The 14,359-nt window shown below is 39.4% G+C and overlaps 1 protein-coding gene across 1 annotated transcript in view; it reads left to right on the top strand.

The window, feature by feature from the left end:
- The window catches only part of kcnn1a (potassium intermediate/small conductance calcium-activated channel, subfamily N, member 1a), a 71,753-nt gene extending 57,856 nt beyond the window's left edge, over positions 1 to 13,897 (top strand). The window contains exons 8-9 of the mRNA XM_061695047.1: positions 819 to 888; positions 7,745 to 13,897. Coding sequence (XP_061551031.1) covers positions 819 to 888; positions 7,745 to 8,050 — 376 coding nt within the window. The 3' untranslated portion in view covers positions 8,051 to 13,897. The remainder of the gene's footprint in view (positions 1 to 818; positions 889 to 7,744) is intronic.
- The last annotated feature ends 462 nt before the right edge of the window (positions 13,898 to 14,359 follow it).

The following is a 14,359-nucleotide window of genomic DNA, read 5'->3' as shown; positions in this document are numbered from 1 at the left end:
TTGCATTCTTGCTGACAAATACATCCAACGATAATAACACGAATAAAAGCTGTACGTTAACTATATGTTCTAACGCAACGCATTAAATGTTAACAATAACATGCCCCGTGTTAAACATTGTGTTGATTTGTGTGTCCATATTAGCTCAAATGTAATTTTCATTTCACAATAGGATTATGTTCTCATTTGCCACTGAGCGAAGTGGTCGCACTTTCTTGAATTCATTACATTAGCCACAGTAGCTGCATGAGTTATCTGATGCTTAGTTGGCAAGTTTAGCTCACACTTCCTGCAGCTATTAGAGTAAAACAACAATGATAGTAATGTACTCAACCTTAGTGTGCCTCTCTCTTTTCCCTGACACAAGCAAATGCTACATCTTCTTTTAACGCGAAAAAAATTGTTTTTAAAAAGAAGCCGTGAACATGAGACACAAATGTAATATGCTTCCGTCATTTTGCATGTATTGGTTTGGTATTGAATTGATAAAGACCAGGAAATGCTTGAATTTCTATACATATATATTTATTTATTATATATGTATGTATGATTAATCAGTTTTAAGCCTGTAATTATGATGCATGCGCAGTGAAATTGTTAATTTCCATTGAGTGTCATAAGTGAAAGAACACTCCTGATAACAAAATGTGTTGTTCCTCCTCCTCCTCTTTTATTTTCTATTGGCCCTTTTCATAACCCCAAACAACCTGCAACCTTCCTCTCTTTTTGGCTTCCTCCCCGATCTCGTTTGTCTCCTCTTTCGCTCCCTCGCCTCAACCCTCCCCTCCCCATCTCCACCTCCCGATGTCTCCACCCAGACTCCGCAGTGTGAAGATGGAGCAGAGGAAGCTCAATGATCAGGCCAACACATTGGTGGACCTGGCGAAGGCAAGTTTCATTGATTTAATCTTTTTCACACCTATTTGTACATTACATAGAGTGCTTTGACATTTCAGACTCTATGCTTAGTCTTCCAAAGAGTCTCTTACTATAATTTAATGTGAAATTTGAGACAATTATTACTGTATGACTAAGTGTAAAATAATAGTAGTAGGGAAGTAGATGAGCGCATCGAGACACTTTGGCTAAATAGTTATTGTTCTTTCTATTCAGCATAAGTCCCTAAAACAAAAAGGTTTAAATTAACAAAGGATATCGTGTCGAGTTGCAGATGGATTTATGACAGTAATGATTGCATGAACAGTGACTGAAAAGCTGGCCAGAAAAAGTAATTATAGTCAGACTTAAGCTTGAACAGAATGAATACCAAATGCTACATCACCTCGTTGTGAAATCCCTGTAAAAGTGAAGCTAAATGTTTTCTGAATGGGACAAACCACAAGACTTTTTATCAACCTTGCTGAATTTGAATGAATAAAAAAATCAGGACATACTGTAATTTCTCGTGTATGATGCACACCCTGGCGGCATGGTGGCCGACTGGTTAGAGCGTCAGCCTCACAGTTCTGAGGACCTGGGTTCAATCCCCGGCCCCGCCTGTGTGGAGTTTGCATGTTCTTCCCGTGCCTGTGTGGGTTTTCTCCGGGCACTCGTTTCCTCCCACATCCCAAAAACATGCATTAATTGGTGACTGTAAATTGCCCATAGGCATGACTGTGAGTGCGAATGGTTGTTTGTTTCTATGTGCCCTGCGATTGGCTGGCAACCAGTTCAGGGTGTACCCCGCCTCCTGCCCGATGACAGCTGGGATAGGCTCCAGCACGCCCGCGACCCTAGTGAGGAGAAGCGGCTCAGAAAATGGATGGACGGATAATGCACACCCATGTATAATACGCACCCCCAAAATTGAGCTCATAATTCTGGAAAACCCTTCAACCTATGTATAATGCATTTTGTACAATGCATGATTTTGCTTCTACCCATACGATTAAAACATGAAGTATTATCTGTATTTTGATAGTTTTTTCAAATAATTATTCTGAAGCTAAGCACCTTATTTGAACACAATAATACTTGTTTATTATTATTTACTTGCTCTTATTTTGAAATTCACACCCCTTCTTTTATTTAGTAAAGGACAAAACACACAGTTGTGCTCATGTTTGATTATCCAGGCAGAATTTGTAAGATGTGTACAATTCTTTGAAGAAAACATGAAGGACCAGGCGAAACACATTTAATTTTATTTTAATGGGATTCAAATTAAACTGTCAAGCATTTCAGAAAAGCATTATAATTAAACAAAACATAACCATAAAGAAATTAATGATGGTTGTTGTGCAGTCATCATTCGTATTAAAAAAAATAATTGGAATTTAAATATATATATATATATATATATATATATTTCACAAATTCTGCCTGGATATGTAATTTTATGAGCACAATTGTGTAGTTTACACCTTTTTCATAACCTCTAGGTGGCGGCATACATTCTTTTTTCATTTTTTACTATACCTATGTATCAGAATCATCTTTATTTGCCAAGTATGTCCAAATAACACACAAGGAATTTGTCTCCGTTAATTATACACGAGAAATTACGGTATATAAAAAGACGCTTCAAAATCGTGAAAAATCAAGCTCTGAAATGCTTGGGGCCTGTCTGCTGAATGCGTGAAACCACGCCTTGCTAAAAAATAGATGCTATTTCATCTAGCATCTTTCTTATGCCTACATGTTTGAGCTGTGAAAATATATCTGCTCAAGGCCTCCAGTGACTGGAATGTATCCCACCGGTTCTTCACGAGGCTTTCCACGCAGCGTTGAGAGGCACTAGCCCCCAGTTAGCTCGGGAGCTAGCAGGCTTGGGCCTACTATTAATAAGAAAGTAAACCGCAATTGTGCTGGATAACCACTGATGCGAAAGAAGGCACGCACCTTCTTATTTAGTGGAGAACGGGGACTCAGGCCAGACGCCGAAGTGTGTTACTGAGCGCCGTTTTAGCCATGTCCCAAAAAAAAACTAAAATGATCAAAAAGAGTTTGACGCTTTATCTCCACAATTGAGCACTAAATAGTTCTCACTCTTTTCACATTTTAAGAAACTATCTTCAAACATGTATAATGTATTTACAACAAACACATTTCTGAATTCACTTTATAGGTTCTTTAAGTAGCAGGTGTGCTTGTGACAGTATTCCTTTACAAGTGCACATATTGAGATCTGATATAGGCATTAAATTGGAGTTGGGCACTTAGATCCAGCCTAACAGTCACTGGAAACAATATTTGAACTGACAGAGGACATTCCAAGCTGCAAGGCAAGATCGCAGCCTTAAAGAACAAAGATAAGGCATCTTGATCCTGGAAGGCAGATGGAGGGGTTATAGAGGAACCACATCATGCTTCGGCAGCCTCCGTCCTGCCGCAGACATGAGGCGAGGCGGCAAAACAGAGCAGACCAGAGACACGGTTCAAAGGGAGGTGCCTTCCTGCAGCATCATTTGATGTGGCTGGCATTTCCACTACAGTGTGTGTTTTAAAAGGTCACAAGGCCACCTCCTTTAATGTGTGTTTACGTGCCCCTCCTCTGCTCCTCCATCACATTCCATCTGTGTGCACTGTGCTGGCAGTTCAGTATCTCTTTTTGAGCCACCCTCCAATATCTAGCTGTCATAAAATACAGGTATGCTCTAATGCAGCAATTCTCAAATTGAGGGTCAAAATTGCAATAATTTTTTGTTTTATCATTTCAAAAAAGTGAATACCTACGTACATAGGGGGACCGGCCCGCCAGTAAAACCAACATAAGCCGGTGATTCCCAACCACTGATGTGCCTCGGGATATTATCCAATTTAACAGAATTGGTCTGAAAATTATTATTTATTTAGTGAGGGAAGACATGAGGGCAGTTGGTGTTAGAGAGCAGGATGCAAGAGATATGCTTACATAGGTAAGGATGACACGCTGTGGCGACCTGTAACGGGACAAGACGAAAGGAAAGGAAGAAGAATCTACAGTATCTTTGTTCATCTATCTATGCCAGCGAAGTATAGTGACATGCAACACGCAGATCAATTAAATGCTCTTTAACTGGACGGCAGAAGGTAAAGTTAACCTACATATCCACTTGTTGCCATTCATTCAATGGAATAAGTCATGGCACACACACACACACTGACTAAGTACATTTGTGAGTAAGACGAGAAGAAAAAAGCCTATGTACTGAAATAATGATAATATTTTAGTACATATGCTTTTTTTTATCTGTTTATTTGCTTGTCAGCAAAACTGCATTTAGTAGTGTACTGAATAATATAACGTATTTCAAGTTAACCCTAAACACAACTCTTTCGAATGGTAAACTGTTTATTATTCCTCGATTAATTGTATTCATTTGACAATACAGAAGTCTAAATATATATATATAACAAATTTAAAAAATAAAAAAAATGAAACACTACTTGTGTAACAGTTGGATTAAGCACGGATCGACTGGTCAAGCCTGCACTCCACTTTGCAAGCATGACCAATTGACTCATTTCCTAATTAAACTGTTTGGGAATTTAAACATTCCTGAAACGTGCACGTCATTAAGTGACCAAAGCACACGTTTGACCACAAAAAAGGGAGAAAAATCTTTAACAATAAATGGTCCTATTGCCCGGGATATTGTCTTGTGTTTTGTGTGTTCAACAGCATTCTTAATAGACAGTTGGTCTGTCCGAAATCAGAATCAGAATCCTCTGTATTTGGCAAGTATGTCAGAATGGCGTAACCACTATACAGTGCACTATAACCCTAACCTAAACCACTATAAAGTGGTTACGGCATTTTGTAGTGGTGACCGAATGCTTAGTGATCAAATTCAGTGGCCTATGTAGTGCACTCAAAATTTCCCACAAAGCATTGTAAAAAGTAGTGAACAACCGATAGTCACTCAACGAACCCCCCGCGTCAACGTACGTTGTTGATGTGCAACAGCTGTGGCGTCATTAGCAGAGCACCGTGTATTGTCCGAAAGATGTTATGAATGAGCTCACTATATAGTCCATCATATAATGCAACCCTACATGAGGAGTAGGGAGTAGGGAGTGAGTGAACAATTTCGGACACAGCTTTGCTGTTACCTATTCAAGTCACTCGACTGTCGTACCAAAAAAAAAAAAACGCAGTCCATCAGGGTGTATTGTCCCGTGAAGAGTGTACCGAACTATAGTCGAGTACCGTCCAAATCCCTATATAGTATATGGTTTTTTAATGTATACTGCTACCATATGTCGAAGGAAGCACTGGCATTGGCAGATCCCACGTTGACTGTAAAAAAGTCTCTCATTGCGTAAATGAGCAGCATGAAGTTAATACTTGAGACATTAAAGAGCATCTCTGGCTATAAATGGAGAAGGCGGTTGTTAAATTGGCAGATAGATAAAATCTTTGCTGACTTGCTGAAACCGCGCTGCTCTTCTCTTCTCTCAATCTCCCTGCTAACATTTCCTTCTTCTCTTGCAGAGTCACATTTAGAATAAAAAACTTTAATCTACACTCCTAATTTATGGCAAATTATTATTTAAGAACCCTTAGCCGCTACTGTTATTTGAATTTGACAAACTGGGATTGGAGCATTCATGTCTTCGTGTTCATTGTTCCGCCATTAGGCCTGAATCAGATTTACATTACTTTGTTGCATCTAAACTTCAGGGTATAAAATTATTTGTTTTATTTCTTGTGCTTTACTTGTTTCCCTCTTTCCACTCAGACAATTCCAGATTTACTAGATACATACTAGTGTCCAAATTAGCAACTGACCTGCGCCTTGAGACTAGGAAAAACATCCCCGCACACAAAAACCTAAGCTCACGTTTGGGCTCACAAGCTTCTTGCAGTGCTAACCTATGGTCTAAGGACAAGGCATTTATTTAAATGTATACAGTTCTTCAAACTGTTTGTAAATATTAGGCCCCAGGGTACTTCCAGGTGTCAGAAAGTAAATGACTGCTACTGACTTCAACTGAACACTATGACAAAAACGTTTTTGATTGCGCTGCCAGTTAGCCTAGAAAATGTTTAGGTATTTTTCAACCCCCCCACGCCCACCAAAATCTAAATTAATCCACCGGTGAGGAGCACAAATCGAGCGGATTTTGTAATTGTGCAGAGTAAACCGCAAGACTGCATCGAGGCGTAGTAACTAATTCTGAAGGGACATACTGGGAAACAAGCATCCATCAATGGGTTTTTGGAAGACATTTTCTCACAGGAATAAATGCACTGTTTGGTTGGGTTGTCTTTTGAGTAATTTAGCAAAGCAATTAGCAAAACATAATGGGTAACCTGCTAGCTCACGTCAGCACGCTAACAATTTCAACATCAAAAGAGCACATTTGGGCCACTAATTTGTGCAACAGAAATTTTAATTGATTAGCCTGTACTTCACTGATCATGTTCACTATGTCCGGATTTCCACTACATCTATTTTTGAATACCTTACCTGTTGAAATGTAAATTACGGCTGGCGTTCCATTTAACGTTGAAACAATTTAACTCACGTAACATCTTATTCTCTTCAAACTACCTTGGCAGAGAAGAAAGCTAAAATCAGCATTGTGAGATGAAGCGGTTTCCCCTGTTGTATTAATCGCTCTGCCTTGATCAAATGACATGCAAGGGGGTTGTTTACTGGTGGTGCCATCCGAGATTGCTTGAGATTTTGCCACCTGGAAGCATGCATGACGTCATGTTGAAAAGGTCAATTCCGATGAAGATCAATCACAACTGGACTGTTAAGGTTTTGTGAGAGGTTTCACCTCTCATCCGAGGAGGCTTCATCAGTTAATGCTCAAGGACTTGATCAGACAATTCTAGTCTGAGGAGCTGGTATGGGATCCAAGTATTTAATTTCTAAAGGTAGAGACCACCAAGCCAGTGGGTCAGCTTAGTTCAGCGTCGTCAGCACGAGTCTGCCATCATCTAGCCGTTGTCGGGCAGTTTTTGGTTGAGTCTATGCTAGCGAGAGTGAAAATGAAGTCGATATGTTTTGTTTAGTACACTTTTGATATTCCACGGCCATGGAGTTTAGGGTTACATTTTTTTCGAATGAGGAAAACTGATAGACTCTAGCAGCCCGTGACCCTAGTGAGTATAAGCGGTAAAGAAAATGGATGGTGGATGGACTACCAATGGCATGGCGCGGTATTACTTCTCACGCTTAAGGAGAAGGCACGTGGTCGTCTGCCATCGGGTTGAGTAGTTGTGTTGCATCCAACATCGATTTAAACAGCCTGACGTGTAACGGCCTTAATGTTGAGGCACGCCCCAACCAAGGATGGCGTCACTCTTTTGGGATGCAAAGCGACGGTCTGTAAGAGACAGTGGAGTGAGGCCTCTGCCAGCCAATGTTGGAGTTGTTAGTATTTAATTCAGTTGTAATAATTGTCATGAAGGCAGCTGAAAGCCAAAAGTGCCGTTGTCATGTTTGTTAGAGGCTAAATTATTGAATCCCTTAGGGAGGGGTGAAAGGACAGCATTGATCAGAGATGGTTTCTCAACCTTGTCATAGATGGATTCCTTCACTCCTCTTTCAAACAATCTGTCTTTTTCTGTTATGAACAATTTGTCCTCAAAAAGTGCTGTTTCTTTCGAGGTGCACGTAGACAGCTGAGTCTTGACCTGAAAAGTTAGCCTGTCTGTGTTTTGACATCTTCTAAGACAACCTGAACAGTCTGGTTGCGATCGATTCAATGCCCTGAGATTACAGTGACCTAGATGAATGAAAATATTCACAGGCATTCAGATAAAGAGCAATTATCCGATATTGTTTTCCTGTCTGTCTCCACCTAGACCCAGAATGTGATGTATGACCTGGTGTCAGAACTCCAGGAGCGCAGTGAGGAGCTGGACAAGCGAATCGGCACACTGGAGGACAAGCTGGACTCGGTGACGGGCAGCCTGCAGGCGCTGCCCTGCCTCATCTCCCAAGCCATAACCCAGCAGCAGCAGGACTTCCTGGACGGCTTTGTTCACCGCTTCCGGCCCGCGTCGCTAGCCTCGGAGCGCTCCGAACGCTCCGAGCGATCCTGGACGTCCACTACCCGCAGGCGGCGCTCGCCGTCCACTGCACCACACACCTCCTCCGACAGTGGATAACCTCCAAGACGCACCTTTCCAAAATCCATCTCATCACTTCATTCTTCTGCTTCTCAAAGAGTCCATCACTGGACTGATGATGAGCCCATATCTTGACCTCGCTCTACCCCCAAACCCCTCTCTACCCTCTTAACACCAATGAGATCCAAAAACCAATTTCTATCCCCCTGTGACTGAGTGTTTCAGCACAGGACTGGATTAGAGCAACTCCCAGCAGGGGGGGGGGGGGAGGAAAAAAAATAAAAATAAAAATAAAAAAATTAAAAAAAAAAGAAATCCAGAAAAAATAAAAATGCATCTGAAAAACAAAAAAAGAAACAAAAGAAAAAGACTGAAAAACCGAGATAAAGTAGAGATATGGTTTATGTTTTAGCCATTGTATGGCTGTTCAAGTTAGCTTTTTTGTAAAAGCCCTTAAAAATTGAGTTCAGGGTCGCTGGGGTGAGAGCTGGCTGTCACACCGGAGAGTCCTTAACCACCAGGGGGGATCAGTGTGGCCTACCTGTCGGAGGGCGTCTGCTGGTATCTGGTGAGGAGGGTGAGACAACATTTTGGATTTCCCTTTCAAAAGACTCGTGTCATGGATTCTTTCCCGTAGGTTAGGGCAAAAGCTGTCGGTGAGGCTGAACGCGCGGACTGGAGGTCAGTCAGTGTTGGAGACTGCACTAAAGCGGAGAGGAGAAAAGTGTTGCACACAAGCGGAGAAAAGGGGGATGGTATGGCATTACTACTGGGTAGGAAAAATTTACACTATTGCCAACTTCAAGGTTTCAGCTTCCTTGTTCTTAACAAGAAAAAATGAGAGCGACTATCTTTTTTAGTTACATATTGACGTGATTTTTCAGTGCCTGAATGTATAAATAGTAGAGGGTTATTTAATTACTAATTTCAGAGCTTTTTTACGATGTTAACAGTCTGACTACAGCATTGCATTCCCTTTTCAGATACATTCCTCTCCAAATTTCAAAAGAAAACATCTTAAAATGATGCATAACATTGCCTCCATTAAGCAACCTTGTTTTGAAAACCTTTTTCTTTTCTATTTATACTAACACCGTGTAGGGGGGGGATGTTCAGAGAGCGAGCGAACGTGTGTTTTGTGTGTGTTTGTATGACTATGAGTTCACTTTTTGGCTTGATGCTGCACACCCATACACAACAGTGGGAAAATGTAGTGTACCTTCCACAGCACCACTAATTAGAGCACCCTGTACTCTCCAGATAATGGCATGTCTTGAGGGCTGCTGGTGTAAATGGGTTAAAGTGAGAAAGGAAGAAAAAAAACAAAAACAAAAAAAAAAAAAAAACATCCTGTCCCCATGCATGGTTCTGTGCAAAAATGACAGATTAACGTATTGTTCCTTGGATGGCTTGCTGAAGTAAGAAGATTTGGATTTTTAATCATGTCCACTATTTGACTGTTTTTTGTTTGTTTGTTTTTTTTGTCACCTTTCTGTTTTTTTCCACTGAAATTTCCTTTTTATAGCACCTAGAGAGTTGCAGTAAATGTGATTCTGTAATGCAGTCCCTGTTTAAAATTATGAGGCGAAGGAAAACCATGATTACAAAAAACAGTTCTGAAAGGAAGCAAATAAAAGTGCTGAAGAAACTTTGATGGGTACAGAACACTGATTGGTCCCACTGCAATTTTAAAGAAAAAAATTCTAAACAAAGCTGCGCTGTTTTGCTGGGAATTCAAATGAGTACATTGACACCAACTAAGAAATGAGAGCTTAGCACTGATAAGTTTAAAACATCCACCTAGTATAAATTGAGAGAAAAAAAACAATTATTATTATTTTATATTTCAAAAAACAAGATCATATTTTAAGAGTGGCAAGTATGAGTCTATTTGCATTTCTCGGCCAAGCGCTGTCAAGTATTGGGAGTCTTGCTGGTTGCCTAGCTACCACACAGTCATGTAAGAAAGGATTCCCATTGGAATGAATGAAATCAACAAGAGGAAATTAGTGTGGTAGTACAAGACAAGTCTCCAACATCTGTTGTTTTATTTATCAAGTCAAAACAACGTTTATTTTTTTTAAATATTGCTCAGTGGCACACTGCTGTTTTTAAAATCCTTCAAAAATGTTTACTGCAATTGAAGTTACTTTAAAAGGCATGGTGTGATGCAACTTAAATTTGGAATGAGTAGTTTTCTAGTGAAAAAAAATATAGGAATTTTAGTAATGTTTTCTATTGCACATAGAATAGAACCTTCAAAGTTGAACACAATATGTTCTGTTGACTTCCAAGTACTGTAGTTGTCATTGTAATGTAACCCTTATGAGGTGACAAAGGGGTGGAAAATTATCTTTACTATACTATCTTTCCAGAAGGTTTCTGGAAAATTTCCATGGGAAGTTAAGATGGGAAATTTTGGAAATATTCAAAATTAGAAACTTTCCATGGGGATAAACTTTTTTTTTTGGGTCATCAGCAGGCATCCATGCAAAATAGGTAGCTCTCCTTGCCCACATGTGAGGGAATTATAGTAACTTAATTGCTTCATTTTCTCCCCCCTTAACTCAAGTAGCGGCATATCTCTAGCTTGCTGGTATTTAACATTTTGGTGCGCAACACAAAGCAAAAAAATTAAAATTGACCAAGCGACGGCTCGTAACTCAAAAATCACATAAATTGGGGCACTCAATAAATTGGGGCACTTTTCTTGTTTTCGTCAGGCTTATGCGCAAATACTTGTATTTTCCCCAAATATATTAACATTTTGTATTCGCAGCCAACATTCAAAGTTGTACATCTCTGGTTTATTTCTGTTTAATATAATGCATTCACATTAATTCCCATGGAAAGTTTCCAACTTTGAAATTAACAACCTAGGTGATGACATCACAAAAATGTTTATCTTTTCGCTGCTCACCTAGCTGAATCCTCACGTGACAAAACAAATCACGATGGCTTGAAGGCCAAATTTTATTTTTTGGGGTTGACCCCCAAATTGTGCCAATTATAGGGTGTTCAACTTTGGATATTCTACTTATTTGAAGAGCCAGCAGAGAGAGTTAGTTGGTTGGGGGCAAGCATGCTGTCCTTTGAATGCTAGGTCATCTTAAAAAAAGGACTTTACTATTAAAATTATCGGTGTGGCATTTCAGCTCATCATTTATTATTTTGTGAATTTTATTTTGGGCCATGTTTGGGCGGTACCCCACCTCAGTTTAGTCCAGTGAGTCATTTTGGACCCACCATTAATTTAAGAACATATTCAGTCCTCTATGAGTGCAACCTAATTAAGCATGAATATTTGCTTTTTTTCTGCCCCCCGTTCAGTTGATGAAGCATGACTCTTTCCTGTGCCCACCTCGAGCCCCCATCTTGTACAGTGCTACCCTCCTCTGCCCCATTCCGTACGAAAGGATCCATCCCGTCATTACGGCCTCCTTTTTCAATCAATGTCATCCAATTACTTATGACGGCTAATGGCAGGCGGCTTGATGCGACCTAGTTTGTCTGTTCATGTCTCATGGTTCAATCTCTTTATTATGTCGTGAGGTTTAGGCTCGTGTTTGTCATCTTTCATCATTAGGAATATGAGTCACACAAAGAGGCTTCCAAAATGGCCTATGGCAAAAACCTTGAATATAAAAAAAATAACTACAACAGCAGGGTAACACTCGGGTCGTGCTTGGTGAGTGTGTAATATTTGGTTACACAGGGTAGGATGGTCTGATGGTGTCATCACACTGAATAAAGAATACATAGAGCTGAGACATGATTCATAATTTGCACGGCAGAAGAGGGCAGGTTTTAAATTGAACTAATACAAAATAATAGCTAAACACAAATGTGGAATTTCGGAATATTTTCCATTTTAAACATTTACATGTGCATATCAATACATTTGAATATTAGAGAAGCTCATTTCATTCACAGTATTTGAAACTCATGTACTATATAGATTCATTAAACACACAGGCCAATACTTACCTAATTTCCATATTAAAAATCTTTTGGATTGTTTTTTCTTGAGATTAGCTAAAATTATAAAAATCATGGAATATTTCACTTTGCGCGTAATGAATACATATCATATATGAGTTTCACTTTTTCAATTGATATACTGAAATAAATTGTTTTCCACAATTTTACAATGTATTGATCTACTGATGAAAGTACAAGCCAGGTTCTGTTGTGTTGCACTCTTCACTTTGTTACATACATTGGGTATAAAATGTTTACACACCCATGTCAAAACGCCAGCTTTTTTGTAATATTAACGATGAAACAAAGATTATTTCTTTCAAAATGTCATTCTTAATTTCATTATTTTTCCACAATTACTGTGGCCTATAACCTGTACAACAATTTTTTTAAATGACATACTGAGATAATGCGGTTGCACAACTCTGCACACCCTCAGAACTGGGGCTGTGAGTGTGTTCAGAACAAACCAATCACATTCAAACTCATGTTTAGTGGAAGTCAGCACACCTGTCACCATTTAGTGCGCAAGTGCTTCTGATGAACTCTAAGTTCAGATGTTCTTGTAGGCTTTTCCTGACACCTTTTTTAGCTTTTTTAGCAGAGGCCTGAAGCTTTTGTGCTCAATCTGACTGCTTTGGAACTGTTTATAATTACCTCCACCTTGACAAAGGCCCCAGTTCCGGCTGGAAAAAAATAAAAAATAAAAACAGCCCTAAAGTATAATGCTGCCACCACCATGCTTTATTGTATGTATGGTGTTCATTTGTTGATGAGCAGTGTTGTGTTTGCGCCAATTACCTGTATGGCCAAACAGTTCGGAGCAGAACACATTTTCCCACATGTTTTGGAGATTTCAATTGTGTTTTCTTTTCGCTGTAAGATAAGGCTCATGTCTTGCCACACTACCACATAGCTGAGACATATGAAGAAGATGGAGGACTGTTGCCGTCGGCCTCTTGGCAACCTCTCTCACCAGTTTTCCTCTCGTCTTGTCAATTTGGGAGGCATGTCGAGTTCTTAGTAGTCTCACATGACCATCTTTACTGTGTTCCATGGTATAGAGTATTTAATGACTTTGGAATTCTTTTGTACTGTTCTCCTGATTGATACCTTTGCATAATGACATCCTTCTGATGCTGTGGAAGCTCTCAGGGGAACATAGCTTGTGCTGTAAGACGTGATTTCAAAAATGTCTGGAAAAGCCTACTAGAACCACTGAACTTTATTTGGGGTTAATTAGAGGCACTTTAACCTTTGGCAGGTGTGTGCTGACTCCCATTTAACATTAGTTTGAATGTGATTTAATTCTCAACACAGCCACATCCCAAAGGGTGTGCACACTTAACCAACCACATTATCTAAGTTCACCCCCCACCCCACCCCCACTCAAAGAGATGTATTTTTTCCATTTGAGTATTACAGGTGATAGTTCACATTAATGGTGGTTTTTGAAATAATTTATCTTGGTCTAATTTTTTTATATCACAGAAACGTGGCATTTGAACAGGGGTGTGTAGACTTTTTATATCTACCGTATGACATACAAAGGTCTGCCAAACGCTATTTCAAAATTGTATAGCTGGCCAATTTTCTCTTCTTGAAAACAGCAAACATTTTATAGTGAAGTTGATGGGCTTGTTTTATGGTATTTTGATGGTATTAGATAAGAGATCCCAGTCTTTTATCACCCTGAGAAGAAAGCAACACACCTCTATTGAACAATAACCCTCCCCAAAATGAAATGTAACCCATCTATTGTTCTGTGTACATTGCCTCATGATGCATAATGTACGTGGTAGCACTGGAATAAATCAATGTTCAATGATGGCAAAAGGGTTGAACATGTTCTCTGTATGCACTGTGCTCATTTTCAATTTCGCAGGTCAACTGTTGTCCTAGCAAGGAGAGACACCAACATAACATCATAACATTAAAGACTTTCCCCATTGATACATGCTCATAGAACTCTTCTCTTTTTTTTGGGCGGGGTGGCAAAAAACATCTGAATTGATTTCTTTATCTTCCATTCCACTGACAAAACAATGTGACCTCAGACCACTTCTGCATTGTTTCTTGAGGGAGTTATCGAAAGAAAATTAGGGCCACACTGATAAGAGGAAAAAATATATTTACCATCAGAATAAGATCTTAAAAATCTTGGTGTGAACCCTATTTCAGTAGATTGCCATCTACTTGGGTATTTTCACTTAGTCATACAGTAATAATAGTCTCTGATTTCACATGAAATTCTAGGAATAGGTTGTGTTCTATATAATGAGTTCACCATTTTGTTATGTTGGTCGATAGTGTTGTGAATATAAGTTGTATTTGTAGTTTTTTTTTTTTTTTTTTTTTTTATAAATC

The sequence above is a fragment of the Phycodurus eques genome, chromosome 13 (genome assembly GCF_024500275.1).
Source record: "Phycodurus eques isolate BA_2022a chromosome 13, UOR_Pequ_1.1, whole genome shotgun sequence".
Classification (NCBI taxonomy): Eukaryota; Metazoa; Chordata; class Actinopteri; order Syngnathiformes; family Syngnathidae; genus Phycodurus; species Phycodurus eques.
The sequence above is the reverse complement of the archived record's forward strand: the minus strand, read 5'-3'. Positions and strand labels throughout refer to the sequence as shown.